Source organism: Anolis carolinensis, unplaced genomic scaffold, assembly GCF_035594765.1.
Source record: "Anolis carolinensis isolate JA03-04 unplaced genomic scaffold, rAnoCar3.1.pri scaffold_24, whole genome shotgun sequence".
In the NCBI taxonomy this organism is placed as follows: domain Eukaryota; kingdom Metazoa; phylum Chordata; class Lepidosauria; order Squamata; family Dactyloidae; genus Anolis; species Anolis carolinensis.
In genome coordinates, this window is record NW_026943833.1 from 723,528 (window position 1) to 744,339 (window position 20,812).

General features: G+C 27.7%; 1 protein-coding gene across 3 annotated transcripts in view; it reads right to left on the bottom strand.

Moving 5' to 3' along the window:
* Window positions 1–147: 147 nt before the first annotated feature.
* Window positions 148–20,812, bottom strand: part of grk3 (G protein-coupled receptor kinase 3) — a 49,811-nt gene continuing 29,146 nt past the window's right edge. For 2 of the 3 annotated variants that reach the window (XM_062966577.1, XM_062966578.1), the window contains exons 13-21: window positions 19,897–20,004; window positions 16,864–16,930; window positions 16,673–16,773; window positions 16,509–16,575; window positions 14,986–15,081; window positions 14,761–14,908; window positions 7,016–7,152; window positions 1,907–2,020; window positions 148–391 (exon numbers count right to left, since the gene is read on the bottom strand). In XM_062966577.1, coding sequence (XP_062822647.1) covers window positions 284–391; window positions 1,907–2,020; window positions 7,016–7,152; window positions 14,761–14,908; window positions 14,986–15,081; window positions 16,509–16,575; window positions 16,673–16,773; window positions 16,864–16,930; window positions 19,897–20,004 — 946 coding nt within the window. In that variant the 3' untranslated portion in view covers window positions 148–283. Of the gene's footprint in view, window positions 392–1,906; window positions 2,021–4,367; window positions 4,404–7,015; window positions 7,153–14,760; window positions 14,909–14,985; window positions 15,082–16,508; window positions 16,576–16,672; window positions 16,774–16,863; window positions 16,931–19,896; window positions 20,005–20,812 lie in introns of all 3 variants that reach the window. The other variant, XM_062966576.1, reaches the window with a different exon arrangement.

The following is a 20,812-nucleotide window of genomic DNA, read 5'->3' on the forward strand; positions in this document are numbered from 1 at the left end:
ATAACGAGACAGAGTTCAGTACTCGTTTCCGTCTTTTATCCCAGAATTAAATTACTTAAAAAATTAAATTAAAATAAAATAACGAGACAAGAGTTCAAAATTAAATTAAATTAAATTAAATTGAAATAACGAGACAAGAGCTCAATACTCGTTTCCGTCTTTTATCCCAGAATTAAATCACTTAAAAAATTAAATTAAATTGAAATAACGAGACAGAGTTCAGTACTCGTTTCCGCCTTTTATCCCGGACTCGTTTTTCCTAACGAGCCGCATAATTAATTAATCATTTCACTAATTTGTTCAGGAACTTCGGGGCTCGTCGGAACAGCTTCTGGGCGTCCAGGAAAGCCTCCGTCAACTCTTTTTTCCATTGGACGAACTCGGGGTCGCTCTGGAAAAATGAACGGTGTTTTAGGTTACGGCGAGCATCGCCTCCCAGGGTTCCTCTCTCCTGATTTGCATAGCTCCGCCCACTGTCTCTTCATTATCCCGTTTCCTGCCCTTCCCTATGGTGCACCGGGACCAAACTTGGCACACAGATGCCCCATGATCCACTCTACATCCTGTTGATGTTTCGGGGAGTTTGGACCATGGATGATGGGATTTGTAGTACCTTCACTCACTTCCAGAGACTACTGTGACTCCCATGAATGACGGACCGGGACCAAACTTGGCACACAGGACCCCCATGACCCACTCTACGTCCTGGTGCAGTTTGGGGGAGTTTGGTCCATGGATGATGGGATTTGTAGTACCATCACGCACTTCCAGAGGTCACTGTGACCCTCACAAATGACGGACCAGGACCAAACTTGGCACACAGATGCCCCATAACCCACTTTACATCCTGGTGCAGTTTGGACCCTGGATGATGGGATTTGTAGTACCTTCACTCACTTCCAGAGACCATTGTGACCCTCATGAATGACGGACCAGGACCAAACTTGGCACACAGATGCCCCATGATCCACTCTACGTCCTGTTGATGTTTTGGGGAGTTTGGACCATGGATGATGGGATTTGTAATATCATCACTAAATTCCAGAGACCACTGAGACCACCACGAATGATGGACCTGGACCAAACTTGGTACACAGGACCCCCATGACCCACTTTACATCCTGGCGCCATGACCCACTCTATACCCTGGTGAAGTTTGGAGGACGATGGGCCATGGACGATGGGACTTGCAATACCTTCACTGGCTTCCTGAGAGCACTGCGACTCTTACTAACAATGAATCAGTTCCAAACTTGGGACACAGAGGCCCCATTACATCCTGGTGTGGTTTAGAAGAGTTTGGACCATGGATGATGGGACTTGCAGTACCTTCACTCACTTCCAGAGACCACTGTGACCCCCACGAATGTCTGACCGGGACCAAACTTGGCACATCGACACCCCATGACCCACTCTACGTCCTGATGTGGTTTGGGGGAGGATGGACCATGGATGATGGGATTTATAGTACCTTCACTCACTTCCTGAGGCCACTGTGACCCCCATGAATGACTGACCGGGACCAAACTTGGCACATCGACACCCCATGACCCACTTTACGTCCTGGTGCAGTTTGGGGTTGGATTGACCATGGATGATGGGACTTCCATATGGAAGTTGTAGTTCACCTGCACCTACTGAACCCAGCTGGCATTGGATATAGACTAAACTTGGAACACAGGCAAATAATGTATTAATGGTACTACAAATCCCATAATCCCCAAGCTAGTAAAATATAAATATAATAATAATAATTTTATTATATTTTAATATTAAAATATATTAAAATAAATATTAAATATTAAATATTAAAATTAATATAAATATAAATATTTAATATTAATATAAAATATAAAATATTAAAATAAATATAAAATAATAATAATGATAACAAAAAAATATTAACCTCGCACTGGAGGACGAACTGCTTCCCGCCTTTGATCCGGAACGAGATGCACTTCCTGTCCCGGAAAAGCGTTTCCTCTACCGACAGGATCTGCTCCATCGTCAACACACTTTGCTAGAATATAATTATTATTATTAATTATTATTATTATTATTATTATTAAAATTTATTAATAATAATATTTTAATTTTATTTACTTTATTATTGAAGAATATTCAACTACTGTAAACATATTATTATTATATTAATTATTATCAAATTTATTATTATTATTAAAATTTATTATTAATAATAATATTTTACTTTTATTTACTTTATTATTGAAGAATATTCAACTACTGTAAACATATTATTATTATATTATATATTATTTTTAATTATTAATTATTACTAGCTAATATTTATAATAAATAGTTAAATAAGTAATAATAATAAATTAAGTAAAAATACTAAGAATAAAGTAAGTCAAATAATAGATTCCTATTAAGTCAAAGAAGAATACATTGGTAAATAAAAAAATAAAAAAATATGTTTACTATATATATATATATGTAATATCATTATTAAATTTATTATTATTATTATTAAAATTTATTAATAATAATATTATTTTACTTTTATTTACTTTATTATTGAAGAATATTCAACTACTGTAAACATATTATTATATTATATATTATTTTTAATTATTGATTATTACTAGCTAATATTTATAATAAATAGTTAAATAAGTAAAAATAATAAATTAAGTAAAAATACTAAGAATAAAGTAAGTCAAATAATAGATTCCTATTAAGTAAGTCAAAGAAGAATACATTGGTAAATAAATAAGTAAAAAAATATGTTTTTATATATATATATATATATATATATATATATATATATAATTATTAAATTTATTATTATTATTAAAATTTATTAATAATAATATTATTTTACTTTTATTTACTTTATTATTTAAGAATATTCAACTACTGTAAACATATTATTCTATTATATATTATTTTTAATTATTGATTATTACTAGCTAATATTTATAATAAATAGTTAAATAAGTAAAAATAATAAATGGAATGATTTTGGAGGCGGTTCTAATATCTACAAATCAAAACACAGGACGAGGAAACACAAATTGCGGGATGTTATATATCATTTTATTAAATATTATATGTATTATTTATCCCTTAATATTTACTATATATATATAGATACAGATATAATTTAATTATATATTTTATTAACTATTATTTTTATAGCATTATTATTTCTATTTACTATTATTATTTATTTTATTACATATTGTTTAATTGAACATTATTGTATTATTTCTAATTTATTATTATTACTTTATTAAATATATTTTATTATATTTTTATTAAATATTATATTAGAAATAATATGTAATAAAATAATATTTAAAACAAACAAATAATAAAATAGAAATAATATTTTAAAAATAATTTATTATTATTATTATTAAATATTATTTTATTACATATGGTTTTATTAAATATTATTGTATTATATATTTTTATTAATTATTATTATTTAAATATTATTATTATTTCTATTTACACATTATTTATTTGTATTAATTATTATTTTTTATTACGTTATTGAATATTATTGTATTGTTTCTAATTTATAATTGCTATTTATTTTATTAAATATTATTTTATTAAATATTATTATTTCTAATGTATTATTATTATTAAATATTACTTTTTATTAAATGTATTATATTTTTATTAAATATTATGTTATTATTTATAATTTATTGTTATTATATTAAACATTATTTTATTAAATGTATTATATTTTTATTAAATATTATGTTATTATTTATAATTTATTGTTATTATATTAAACATTATTTTATTAAATGTATTATATTTTTTTAAATATTATGTTATTATTTATAATTTATTGTTATTATATTAAACATTATTTTATTAAATATTATTATAGCATTTAATAAATTTTATTTGATTATTACTAATTATTATTACCCTATTGTATATATGAATAAAAAAATATAATAATACAAAAAGAAATAATAATAAACTAATAAAAACATTGATAATGAATACAGGAAAATTGTTTATTTATTTATTTCACCATATATTATTTATTTATATTTGAATATTACTTAATTGAATAAAGAATTAGATAAATTAATATTATTTATTTGAATTAAGATTACCCAATCATGTTATATTATTATTTTATTTTATTTATTTATTTGTTTGTTTATTATAAAGAAAAACAAAATTTTTAGAGATGCCAAAAATATAAAAAATCAGGAATTCTGGCACAGGGATAATAATAATAATAATAATAATAATAATAATAATAATAATAATAATAATAATAAACTAATAATAATAATATACTATATTATTATTATTATTATTATTATTATTATTATTATTATTATTATTATTAAAATTGTTTTCCTTACCCGTTTGTGCTTTTTTGTGTAAGTGCGCCAGATATCCTAAAACGGGGTTGCAGCAAGTTAAAAAATATTTATAAATAATTAATAAATTAATAATTATTTATAAATAATTACAAGTAATAATTACAATTGAAAATAATTACAATAGTCACAATTAATAAATATTTATAAATAATTAATAATAAATATAAATATGTTAACACACACACAATATAGTCAAATATCGCTGTTCCCGTCCTAGTGGGTTATTAACAATGAAAAATTAATAATTTTGAATAATAAATAGTAACAAAATACGTAATAGTATTTAATTCAATAATAAAAATAACATAATAGAAATAATAAAACCATAGCAATATTTAATTGAATAATAATTAATAATAAAATAATAGTATTTAATTTAATAATAAAAATAATATAATACAAATAATAAAACCATAACAATATTTAATTGAATGATAAGTAATAATAAATTATTAGTATTTAATTTAATAATAAAAATAATATTGTACAAATAATAAAACCATAACAATATTTAATTGAATAATAAGTAATAATAAATTATTAGTATTTAATTTAATAATAAAAATAATATAGTACAAATCATAAAACCATAACATTTAATTGAATGATAAGTAATAATAAAATATTAGTATTTAATTTAATAATAAAAATAATATTGTAAAACCATAATATTTAATTGAATAAGTAATAATAAAATAATAATATTTAATTCAATAAAAATAATATAATACAAATAATAAAACCATAACAATATGTAATTGAATAATAAGTAATAATAAAATAATAATATTTAATTTAATAATAAAAATAATATTGTACAAATCATAAAACCATAACAATATTTAATATAATAATAAGTAATAATAAAATATTAGTATTTAATTCAATAAAAATAATATAATACAAATAATAAAACCATAACAATATTTAATTGAATAATAAGTAATAATAAAATAATAATATTTAATTCAATAAAAAATAATATAATACAAATCATAAAACCATAACAATATTTAATATAATAATAAGTAATAATAAAATATTAGTATTTAATTCAATAAAAATAATATAATACAAATAATAAAACCATAATATTTAATTGAATAATAAGTAATAAATAATAAAATAATATTTAATTCAATAATAAAAATAATAATACAAATAATAAAACCATAACAATATTTAATTGAATAATAATTAATAATATACCAATAGTAATAAAAATAAATAATATGTAAGTTAAAGAAGAATACATTGGTAAATAAATAACAATATATACAAAATAATATAAAAATATTTAAAAATATATAAAAAATAAATTAAATTCAGTAAAAATACTAAGAATAAAGTAAGTCAAATAATAGGAATAATTTAAGTCAAAAAATAATACTTTGGTAAATAAATTAGTAAAAAATAAATAAATTAAAAAATATATAAGTTTAATATATGTTTACATTAGTCGAATATCGCTGTTCTAGACTGGGGTCGTCACACAATAATTAACTGATAATTAATAATCATTATTAACAGGAAATAATAACAATGCCAAATATATAAAAATAATTTTAAAATATAATAGAAAACTATAAGTTTAATGTAAGTTTACATTAGTCGAATATCGCTGTTCTAGACTGGGGTCATCACACAATAATTAACTGATAATTAATAATCATTATTAACAGGAAATAATAACAATGCCAAATATATAAAAATAATATAAAAAATAATACAAAAATATAAGTTTAATATAAGTTTTCATTAGTCGAATATCGCTGTTCTAGACTGGGGTCGTCACACAATAATTAACTGATAATTAATAATCATTATTAACAGGAAATAATAACAATGCCAAATATATAAAAATAATTTCAAAATATAATATAAAACTATAAGTTTAATGTAAGTTTACATTAGTCGAATATCGCTGTTCTAGACTGGGGTCATCACACAATAATTAACTGATAATTAATAATCATTATTAACAGGAAATAATAACAATGCCAAATATATAAAAATAATTTCAAAATATAATATAAAACTATAAGTTTAATGTAAGTTTACATTAGTCGAATATCGCTGTTCTTGACTGGGGTCATCACACAATAATTAACTGATAATTAATAATCATTATTAACAGGAAATAATAACAATGCCAAATATATAAAAATAATATAAAAAATAATACAAAAATATAAGTTTAATATAAGTTTTCATTAGTCGAATATCGCTGTTCTTGACTGGGGTCGTCACACAATAATTAACTGATAATTGATAATAATTATTAACAGGAAATAATAACAATGCCAAATATATAAAAATAATATAAAAAATAATACAAAAATATAAGTTTAATATAAGTTTTCATTAGTCGAATATCGCTGTTCTTGACTGGGGTCGTCACACAATAATTAACTGATAATTGATAATAATTATTAACAGGAAATAATAACAATGCCAAATATATAAAAATAATATAAAAAATAATACAAAAATATAAGTTTAATATAAGTTTACATTAGTCGAATATCGCTGTTCTAGACTGGGGTCGTCACACAACAATGGCAATTACTATATGTATTAACTGATAATTGATAATAATTATTAACAGGAAATAATATCAATAATACCCGCGGGTCTCCTTCCGTGTGCCATTCGAGTCGGTTCGGGAAAAGATAGAAATACCGTCGTTGCCATTGCGTCAGGAAAGGATTTCCCAATTTCGACATATAGCCGTGCATAATGCAGTCCTTCCCCAGGGCGTAATCTGGAAAATGAAATTAATTATTATTCATTATTATTATTAGTTATTATTTTCAATTATTTATTATTCCTTATTATTTTTTTCATGTATTTATTATTGTTATTATTATTATTATTTCAATTATTTATTATTCTGGAAAGAGAAATTCATTATTATTAATTATTATTTACTAGCTGCCACATACACAGATACATACATACCCACATACATACAAACATTCACTTTTATTATATATATATGGGTTGTGTTGTCACATTTCGAGGTTGGGGGGCCTGTAGTTTTGTTGTTTTGTGCGTTGCCGTGATGCCACCACCCTTTTATATATATATAAAAGGGTGGTGGCATCACGGCAACGCACAAAACAACAATATATATATATATATATAAAAGGGTGGTGGCATCACGGCAACGCACAAAACAACAATATATATATATATATATAAAAGGGTGGTGGCATCACGGCAACGCACAAAACAACAATATATATATATATATATATATATATAAGGGTGGTGGCATCACGGCAACGCACAAAACAACAATATATATATATATATATAAAAGGGTGGTGGCATCACGGCAACGCACAAAACAACAATATATATATATATATATAAAAGGGTGGTGGCATCACGGCAACGCACAAAACAACAATATATATATATATATATAAAAGGGTGGTGGCATCACGGCAACGCACAAAACAACAATATATATATATATATATATATATATAAGGGTGGTGGCATCACGGCAACGCACAAAACAACAATATATATATATATATATAAAAGGGTGGTGGCATCACGGCAACGCACAAAACAACAATATATATATATATATATAAAAGGGTGGTGGCATCACGGCAACGCACAAAACAACAATATATATATATATATATAAAAGGGTGGTGGCATCACGGCAACGCACAAAACAACAATATATATATATATATATATATATATAAGGGTGGTGGCATCACGGCAACGCACAAAACAACAATATATATATATATATATAAAAGGGTGGTGGCATCACGGCAACGCACAAAACAACAATATATATATATATATATAAAAGGGTGGTGGCATCACGGCAACGCACAAAACAACAATATATATATATATATATAAAAGGGTGGTGGCATCACGGCAACGCACAAAACAACAATATATATATATATATAAAAGGGTGGTGGCATCACGGCAACGCACAAAACAACAATATATATATATATATATAAAAGGGTGGTGGCATCACGGCAACGCACAAAACAACAATATATATATATATATATAAAAGGGTGGTGGCATCACGGCAACGCACAAAACAACAATATATATATATATATATAAAAGGGTGGTGGCATCACGGCAACGCACAAAACAACAATATATATATATATATAAAAGGGTGGTGGCATCACGGCAACGCACAAAACAACAATATATATATATATATATATAAAAGGGTGGTGGCATCACGGCAACGCACAAAACAACAATATATATATATATATATATAAAAGGGTGGTGGCATCACGGCAACGCACAAAACAACAATATATATATATATATATAAAAGGGTGGTGGCATCACGGCAACGCACAAAACAACAATATATATATATATATATATAAAAGGGTGGTGGCATCACGGCAACGCACAAAACAACAATATATATATATATATATAAGGGTGGTGGCATCACGGCAACGCACAAAACAACAATATATATATATATATATATATAAAAGGGTGGTGGCATCACGGCAACGCACAAAACAACAAAAAATATATATATATATAAAAGGGTGGTGGCATCACGGCAACGCACAAAACAACAATATATATATATATATAAAAGGGTGGTGGCATCACGGCAACGCACAAAACAACAATATATATATATATATATATAAAAGGGTGGTGGCATCACGGCAACGCACAAAACAACAATATATATATATATATATAAAAGGGTGGTGGCATCACGGCAACGCACAAAACAACAATATATATATATATATATAAAAGGGTGGTGGCATCACGGCAACGCACAAAACAACAATATATATATATATATATAAAAGGGTGGTGGCATCACGGCAACGCACAAAACAACAATATATATATATATATATAAAAGGGTGGTGGCATCACGGCAACGCACAAAACAACAATATATATATATATATATAAAAGGGTGGTGGCATCACGGCAACGCACAAAACAACAATATATATATATATATATAAAAGGGTGGTGGCATCACGGCAACGCACAAAACAACAATATATATATATATATATATAAAAGGGTGGTGGCATCACGGCAACGCACAAAACAACAATATATATATATATATATATATAAAAGGGTGGTGGCATCACGGCAACGCACAAAACAACAATATATATATATATATATAAAAGGGTGGTGGCATCACGGCAACGCACAAAACAACAATATATATATATATATATAAAAGGGTGGTGGCATCACGGCAACGCACAAAACAACAATATATATATATATATATAAAAGGGTGGTGGCATCACGGCAACGCACAAAACAACAATATATATATATATATATAAAAGGGTGGTGGCATCACGGCAACGCACAAAACAACAATATATATATATATATATAAAAGGGTGGTGGCATCACGGCAACGCACAAAACAACAATATATATATATATATATAAAAGGGTGGTGGCATCACAGCAACGCACAAAACAACAAAATATATATATATATAAAAGGGTGGTGGCATCACGGCAACGCACAAAACAACAATATATATATATATATATAAAAGGGTGGTGGCATCACAGCAACGCACAAAACAACAATATATATATATATATATATAAAAGGGTGGTGGCATCACGGCAACGCACAAAACAACAATATATATATATATATATATATAAAAGGGTGGTGGCATCACGGCAACGCACAAAACAACAATATATATATATATATATAAAAGGGTGGTGGCATCACGGCAACGCACAAAACAACAAAATATATATATATATATAAGGGTGGTGGCATCACGGCAACGCACAAAACAACAATATATATATATATATATAAAAGGGTGGTGGCATCACGGCAACGCACAAAACAACAATATATATATATATATAAAAGGGTGGTGGCATCACGGCAACGCACAAAACAACAATATATATATATATATATAAAAGGGTGGTGGCATCACAGCAACGCACAAAACAACAAAATATATATATATATAAAAGGGTGGTGGCATCACGGCAACGCACAAAACAACAAAATATATATATATATATAAAAGGGTGGTGGCATCACGGCAACGCACAAAACAACAATATATATATATATATATATAAAAGGGTGGTGGCATCACGGCAACGCACAAAACAACAATATATATATATATATATATATATAAAAGGGTGGTGGCATCACGGCAACGCACAAAACAACAATATATATATATATATATAAAAGGGTGGTGGCATCACGGCAACGCACAAAACAACAATATATATATATATATATAAAAGGGTGGTGGCATCACGGCAACGCACAAAACAACAATATATATATATATATATAAAAGGGTGGTGGCATCACGGCAACGCACAAAACAACAATATATATATATATAAAAGGGTGGTGGCATCACGGCAACCCACAAAACAACAAAACTACAGGCCCCCCAACCTCGAAATTTGACAACACAACCCATCATCCACGCCTCTAGGTTGAGACAACAAAAAGAAAAGAAAAATAAAGTCCTAATTAGAGAGAGAGGAATAATTGCTTTTATCCCATTGCTGCCAGTTAGACGGCTAAGCTCCTCCCACTTGGTCTCCTAGCAACCCAATAAAAAATAATAAAAAACACTAAAAAATTAATACAATAAAATACTATAATAACAGGAAATAACTAAAAATAATACAAGAAAATAATAAAATATAATAATTAAAAAGATAACTTACAATAAAATTAATTAAAAAATTGCAAATAACGTCAAATAAAAATTACACAACAATTTTTAACCAGTACCACCACCACTTTGCCACAGCAACGCGTGGCCGGGCACAGCTAGTATATATATATATATATTATATATATATTTCATTATATAGATATAGATATATATAGATATAGATATATACTAGCTCGGGGACCCGGCGGTGCCCGGGTTATTAGTAGACGGCATTGAGTTGTTTATTCAATTATTTATTATTCTGGAAAGGGAAATTCATTATTATTAATTATTATTTACTAGCTGCCACATACACAGATACATACAAACATTCACTTTTATTTTATATATATATATATATATATAATATCTATATTTCATTATATAGATATAGATATATATAGATATAGATATATACTAGCTCGGGGAGTTGTTTACTAATAATAAATAATCATATTTAAATAAGATTTTATATATATATATATATATTATAGATTATATATAGTAAATATTGTAATAATAATAATAAATTAGTAAATACAGTAATAATAAAAACAAAAAATAAAAATAAAATTTAGTAGTAATAAATAATCATATTTAAATAAGATTATATATATATGTATATAATCTTATTTAAATATATATATATATATATATATTATAGATTATATATATTATAGATTATATATATATAGTAAATATTGTAATAATAATAAATTAGTAAATACAGTAATAATAAAAATAAAAATAAAAATAAAATTTAGTAATAATAAATAATCATATTTAAATAAGATTATATATATATATATATAGTAAATATTGTAATAATAAATTAGTAAATACACTAATAATAAAAATAAAAATAAAATTTAGCAATAATAATCAGCTATAAATAAGATTATATATATATATGTATAGTAAATATTGTAATAATAATAATAAATTAGTAAACACAGTAATAATAAAAACAAAAAATAAAAATAAAATTTAGTAGTAATAAATAATCATATTTAAATAAGATTATATATATATATATATATATATATATATATATATATATATAACACCATATATATATATATATATATATATATATATATATATATATTATAGATTATATATATATTAGATTATATATATATATATATATATATATATAGTAACTATTGTAATAATAATAAATTAGTAAATACAGTAATAAAAATAAAAAATAAAAATAAAATTTAGTAGTAATAATCATATTTAAATAAGATTATATATATATATAACCTTATTTAAATATATATATATATATTATAGATTATATATATATTAGATTATATATATATATATATATATATAGTAACTATTGTAATAATAATAAATTAGTAAATACAGTAATAAAAATAAAAAATAAATTTTTTTAGTAGTAATAAATAATCATATTTAAATAAGATTTTATATATATATATAACCTTATTTAAATATATATTATAGATTATATATATATTAGATTATATACATATATATATATATATATAGTAACTATTGTAATAATAATAAATTAGTAAATACAGTAATAATAAAAACAAAAAATAAAAATAAAATTTAGTAGTAATAAATAATCATATTTAAATAAGATTATATATATATATATATATATATATAACTTTATTTAAATATATATATATTATAAATTATATATATTAGATTATATACATATATATATATATATAGTAACTATTGTAATAATAATAATAAATTAGTAAATACAGTAATAAAAATAAAAAATAAAAATAAAATTTAGTAGTATTAAATAATCATATTTAAATAAGATTTTATATATATATATAACCTTATTTAAATATATATATATTATAGATTATATATATATTAGATTATATACATATATATATATATATATAGTAACTATTGTAATAATAATAAATTAGTAAATACAGTAATAAAAATAAAAAATAAAAAATAAAATTTAGTAGTAATAAATAATCATATTTAAATAAGATTATATATATATATAACCTTATTTAAATATATATATATTATAGATTATATATATATTACATTATATACATATATATATATATATATAGTAACTATTGTAATAATAATAAATTAGTAAATACAGTAATAAAAAAAATAAAATTTAGTAGTAATAAATAATCATATTTAAATAAGATTATATATATATATAAAAACTTATTTAAATATATATATATTATATAGATTATATACATATATATATATATATAGTAACTATTGTAATAATAATAAATTAGTAAATACAGTAATAATAAAAACAAAAATAAAAATAAAATTTAGTAGTAATAAATAATCATATTTAAATAAGATTATATATATATATATATAAAACCTTATTTAAATATATATATATATTATAGATTATATATATATTAGATTATATACATATATATATATATATATAGTAACTATTGTAATAATAATAAACTAGTAAATACAGTAATAATAAAAACAAAAAATAAAAATAAAATTTAGTAGTAATAAATAATCATATTTAAATAAGATTATATATATATATATATATATATAAAACCTTATTTAAATATATATATATTATAGATTATATATATATTACATTATATACATATATATATATATATATATAGTAACTATTGTAATAATAATAAATTAGTAAATACAGTAATAAAAATAAAAAATAAAAAATAAAATTTAGTAGTAATAAATAATCATATTTAAATAAGATTATATATATATATAACCTTATTTAAATATATATATATTATAGATTATATATATATTAGATTATATACATATATATATATATATATATATATAGTAAATATTGTAATAGAAATAAATTAGTAAATACAGTAATAATAAAAATAAAAATAAAAATAAAATTTAGTAATAATAAATAATCATATTTAAATAAGATTATATATATATATAGTAAATATTGTAATAATAATAAATTAGTAAATACACTAATAATAAAAATAAAAATAAAATTTAGCAATAATAATCAGCTTTAAATAAGATTATATATATATATATGTATAGTAAATATTGTAATAATAATAATAAATTAGTAAATACAGTAATAATAAAAACAAAAAATAAAAATAAAATTTAGTAGTAATAAATAATCATATTTAAATAAGATTATATATATATATATAAAACCTTATTTAAATATATATATATATATATATTATAGATTATATATATAGTAGATTATATACATATATATATATATAGTAACTATTGTAATAATAATAAATTAGTAAATACAGTAATAAAAAAAATAAAATTTAGTAGTAATAAATAATCATATTTAAATAAGATTATATATATATATAAAACCTTATTTAAATATAAATATATATTATAGATTATATATATTAGATTATATACATATATATATATATATAGTAACTATTGTAATAATAATAAATTAGTAAATACAGTAATAAAAATAAAAAATAAAAATAAAATTTAGTAGTAATAAATAATCATATTTAAATAAGATTATATATATATATATATAATCTTATTTAAATATATATAAATTATATATTATATATATATATTATATTTATTTTATAACAATATTAAATGTTTACCTTCTTTGTTCTTGGTCAGTTTTCGGGATTCGACCTTGTCCATTTCGGCGTTGACCCCCTCGAAGACGGTTTCGGTCACTTCCTGTTGCCAACGCTCCGAGATGACCAACGGGAAGTTCCTATACAGTTCCTGGTCGCTGTCCAGTAACTAGGAAATTAACATTAATATTAATATTATTATTATTATTATTAATCTCTTATTTATATAATTAATATTATATTTACCTTGACGCCTTTGATGTCTTCATCGTCGAAGGAGCCGATATCGAAAGCGTCGGCGGCGTTGACTTCCCCTCGGGGCGGAACCAGGGGCGGGGTGTACTGGGAAAAAGGAAGTACAGACAGGAAGTGGAATGAGGTCACTTCCTGTCGTCCCAAAATGGGCCCTAATTATGGGAGAGCATCTAAAATGAGACAGAAAGACTTCCTATACTGTCTGGACCGGAAAAAAGGAAATTTCCCCAAAACAGGAAGTGGAATGGGTCACTTCCTGTCATTCCAAAGTCACTTCCTGTCATTCCAAAATGGCTCCCAATGATGGGAGGGCCTCTAAAATGTCACAGAAAGTCTTCCTATACTGTCTGGACCGGAAAAAAGGAAATTTCCCCAAAACAGGAAGTGGAATGGGTCACTTCCTGTCATTCCAAAGTCACTTCCTGTCATTCCAAAATGGCTCCCAATGATGGGAGGGCCTCTAAAATGTCACAGAAAGTCTTCCTATACTGTCTGGACCGGAAAAAAGGAAATTTCCCCAAAACAGGAAGTGGAATGGGTCACTTCCTGTCATTCCAAAGTCACTTCCTGTCATTCCAAAATGGCTCCCAATGATGGGAGGGCCTCTAAAATGTCACAGAAAGTCTTCCTATACTGTCTGGCCCGGAAAAAAGGAAATTTCCCCAAAACAGGAAGTGGAATGGGTCACTTCCTGTCATTCCAAAGTCACTTCCTGTCATTCCAAAATGGCCCCAAATTATGAGACAGCATTTAAAGAAAGACTTCCTATAGTGTCTGGACCGAAAAAAGGAAATTTCCCAAAAACAGGAAGTGGAATGAGGTCACTTCCTGTCATACCAAAATGGCCCCCAAAGATGGGAGAGCATCTAAAAATGTGACAGAAAGACTTGCTATACTGTCTAGACCCAGAAAAAACATTTTTCCAAAAACAGGAAGTGGAACGGGTCACTTCCTGTCATCCCAAAATGGCCCCCAATGATAGAAGAGCATCTTGGAATGTGAAGGGAAGACTTCCTATATAGTCTAGACCCAGAAAAAACATTTTTTCCAAAAACAGGAAGTTGAACAGGTCACTTCCTGTTATTTCAAAGTCACTTCCTGTCATTCCAAAATGCTCCCCAAATGATGAGAGGGCATCTAAAAGGACTTCCTATATTATTTGGACCCAGAAAAGCATTTTTTCCCAAAACCGGAAGTGGAATGAGTCACTTCCTGTCATTAGAAAATCACTTCCCAATGGCCCTCAATGGTGGGAGAGCATCTAGGAGTGCAACAAAAAGTCTTCCTGTACTGTCTAGACCCAGAATAAACATTTTATCCAAAAACAGGAAGTGGAATGAGTCACTTCCTGTCATGAGAAATTCACTTCCTGTCATTCAGAAATGGCCCCCAATGATGGGAGAACATCTAAAAATGTGACGAAGACTTCCTATATCATTTAGACCCAGAAAAAAATCATTTTCCAAAAACAGGAAGTGGAATGAGGTCACTTCCTGTCCAGACAGGAAGCTCACCCTTTGGAGACAGACATGCTGCCATTCGATCCCTTTGAAGAAAAGGTGCTCCTTCACTTCCTGGGCCCTGGGGAATAAACGAGGGGGAAATTAAAATATTTTAATTATATGAATATTAATTAATTAATTAAATATATTGCAAAGCAAGATGGCCGCCGCCTCACCCGCGACCTTTGCACCCGAGCCTCTTGCCGACGTCCCGCAGGAGGAGTCCTTCCAACAGAGACTTGAGTTCCGGAGAAAACACATCCGGCAATTCCACGTTCTACAGGAAGAGAGAGAAACATGGCCACTTCCTAGACAATCCCGACAAGATCCAAGATGGCCGACTCGTCAAACGTAATTAATTAATTACCGTCGTGAGCGTCATGCGGTCGATCTCGTTCTTGTCCTTCGTTTTGTGCTGCCGGAAAGGACTGTGCCTAGAGGAAACGGAAATAGGGTCACTTCCTGTCATTTTTCCTGAAACAGGAAGTGGAATGAGGTCACTTCCTGTCCTTCCGAAATGGCTCCCCGTTGATGGGAGAGCATCTAAAAATGCAAGGGAAAGGTTTCCTATACTTTATAGACGCAGAAATAGCATTTTTCCTAAAACAGGAAGTGCAAAAGGGGTTACTTCCTGTCACTTTCCCAAAACTGGAAGTGGAATGAGGTCACTTCCTGTCTTTCCAAAATGATGGGAGAACCACCAACAATGTGATGAAAAGGTTTCCTGTACCATTTATATACCCAGAAATAGCATTTTTCCTAAAACAGGAAGTGTAACGGGTCACTTCCTATCAGTCCAAAATGGTCCTCAATGATGGGGAAACATCTAAAAACATGATGAAAAAAGGCTCTCATGGTGATTTTGGACTCAGAAATAGCATTTCCTCAAAAACAGGAAGTGGAAAGGGTAACTTCCTCTCATTCAGAATTCACTTCCTGTCATTCCAAAATACCCCTTAATGATTGGAGAGAGTCTAAAAACATGACAAAAAGGATTCCAGGGCGATTTTAGGCCCAGAAATAATGTTTTTCCTAAAATAGGAAGTGGTATGGGTCACTTCCTGTCGTTCCAAAGTTACTTCCTCTCATCCCAAAATGGCTCCCAATGATGGGAGAACATCTAAAAACATGATGAAAGGGCTCTCATTGTGATTTTAGACCCAGATATAGATATTTCCTCAAAAACAGGAAGTGGAACGGGTCACTTCCTCTCATTCCAAAGTCACTTCCTATTAGTCCAAAATAGCCCCCGATGATGGGAGGACATCTAAAAATGCAATGGAAAGGTTTCCTATACTTTCTAGATGCAGAAATAGCATTTATCCTAAAACAGGAAGTGAAACGAGGTCACTTCCTGTCACTCCAAAATGGCTCCCTGGTGATACAAGAGCATCTAAAAACATCATGAAAAGACTTCCAGGGTGATTTTAGGCCCAGAAATAGCATTTTTCCTAAAACAGGAAGTGGGTCACTTCCTGTCATTCCATAGTCACTTCCTGTCATCCCAAACTGGCTCCCAATGATGGGAGAACATCTAAAAACATGATGAAAAGTCTTCCAGGGTGATTTTAGATCCAGAAATAGCATTTCCTCAAAAACAGGAAGTAGGAACGGGTCACTTCCTGTCATTCTGAAGTCACTTCCTGTCATCCCAAAATGGCTCCCAATGATGGGAGAACATCTAAAAACATGATGAAAAGGCTTCCAGGGTGATTTTAGATCCAGAAATAGCATTTCCTCAAAAACAGGAAGTAGGAACGGGTCACTTCCTGTCATTCTGAAGTCACTTCCTGTCATCCCAAAATGGCTCCCAATGATGGGAGAACATCTAAAAACATGATGAAAAGGCTTCCAGGGTGATTTTAAACCCAGAAATAGAATTTTTCCTAAAACAGGAAGTAGGAACGGGTCACTTCCTGTCATTCCGAAGTCACTTCCTGTCATCCCAAACTGGCTCCCAATGATGGGAGAACATCTAAAAACATGATGAAAAGGCTTCCAGGGTGATTTTAGATCCAGAAATAGCATTTCCTCAAAAACAGGAAGTAGGAACGGGTCACTTCCTGTCATTCTGAAGTCACTTCCTGTCATCCCAAAATGGCTCCCAATGATGGGAGAACATCTAAAAACATGATGAAAAGTCTTCCAGGGTGATTTTAGATCCAGAAATAGCATTTCCTCAAAAACAGGAAGTAGGAACGGGTCACTTCCTGTCATTCTGAAGTCACTTCCTGTCATTCCAAAATGGCTCCCAATGATGGGAGAACATCTAAAAACTTGATGAAAAGGCTTCCAGGGTGATTTTAGATCCAGAAATAGCATTTCCTCAAAAACAGGAAGTAGGAACGGGTCACTTCCTGTCATTCCAAAGTCACTTCCTGTCATCCCAAACTGGCTCCCAATGATGGGAGAACATCTAAAAACATGATGAAAAGGCTTCCAGGGTGATTTTAGATCCAGAAATAGCATTTCCTCAAAAACAGGAAGTAGGAACGGGTCACTTCCTGTCATTCTGAAGTCACTTCCTGTCATTCCAAAATGGCTCCCAATGATGGGAGAACATCTAAAAACATGATGAAAAGGCTTCCAGGGTGATTTTAGATCCAGAAATAGCATTTCCTCAAAAACAGGAAGTAGGAACGGGTCACTTCCTGTCATTCCAAAGTCACTTCCTGTCATCCCAAACTGGCTCCCAATGATGGGAGAACATCTAAAAACATGATGAAAAGGCTTCCAGGGTGATTTTAGATCCAGAAATAGCATTTCCTCAAAAACAGGAAGTAGGAACGGGTCACTTCCTGTCATTCTGAAGTCACTTCCTGTCATCCCAAAATGGCTCCCAATGATGGGAGAACATCTAAAAACATGATGAAAAGGCTTCCAGGGTGATTTTAGATCCAGAAATAGCATTTCCTCAAAAACAGGAAGTAGGAACGGGTCACTTCCTGTCATTCCAAAGTCACTTCCTGTCATCCCAAACTGGCTCCCAATGATGGGAGAACATCTAAAAATATGATGAAAAGGCTTCCAGGGTGATTTTAGATCCAGAAATAGCATTTCCTCAAAAACAGGAAGTAGGAACAGGTCACTTCCTGTCATTCTGAAGTCACTTCCTGTCATCCCAAACTGGCTCCCAATGATGGGAGAACATCTAAAAACATGATGAAAAGGCTTCCAGGGTGATTTTAGATCCAGAAATAGCATTTCCTCAAAAACAGGAAGTAGGAACAGGTCACTTCCTGTCATTCCAAAGTCACTTCCTGTCATCCCAAACTGGCTCCCAATGATGGGAGAACATCTAAAAACATGATGAAAAGGCTTCCAGGGTGATTTTAAACCCAGAAATAGCATTTCCTCAAAAACAGGAAGTAGGAACGGGTCACTTCCTGTTGCTACTCACCCGCGGAGGAGCTTGAAGAGCATGCAGCCAAGGGAGAACCAATCAGCGCTGCTGTCGTAGGAAGTGCCCTTCTGAAGGACTTCCGGGGCCATGTAGCCGTGGGTGCCCCTGGGAACAGGAAACAGGAAGTGGAAGGGAAGTGAGCCGAAAAAAATATTCAGGAAATTATGCACAAAAATATTTGCAGAAATATTCAGAAAAATTAATCCATTCACAAAAATGTTTGCATAATTTAGAAATATATTTGCAGAAAGATTCATAAAATATTGGCAGAAAAATTCAGAAAACTTTTTGCAGAAAAATTCAAAAAAATTTTAGAGAAATATTTAGAAAACATTTTCCCGGAAAAATTCAGAAAATATTTGCAATAATAAATTCAAAAAGCTATTTGCAGAAAAATTCACAAAATATTTACAGAAAATTCACAAAGTATTTACAGAAAATTCACAAAGTATTTACAGAAACATTCAAAAAATATTGGCAGAAATATTCAGTAAATATTTGCAGAAATATTTAGAAAACATTTTGCAGAAATATTCATAAAACATTTGCAAAAAAATTCATAAGGTATTTACAATAATATTTAGAAAACATTTGACAGAAATATTCATAAAATATTGGCAGAAATATTCATAAAACATTTTGCAAAAAAATTCATAACGTATTTACAGAAATATTCAGAAAACATTGGCAGAAATATTTATAAAATATTGGCAGAAATATTCAGAAAATATTGGCAGAAAAATTCATAAAGTATTTACAGAAATATTCAGAAAACATTGGCAGAAATATTCATAAAATATTGGCAGAAAAATTCAGAAAATATTTGAAGAGAAATTCCTAATGTATTTGCAGAAAAATTTAGAAAACATTTTGCAGAAATATTAATAAAATATTGGCAGAAATATTAATAAAA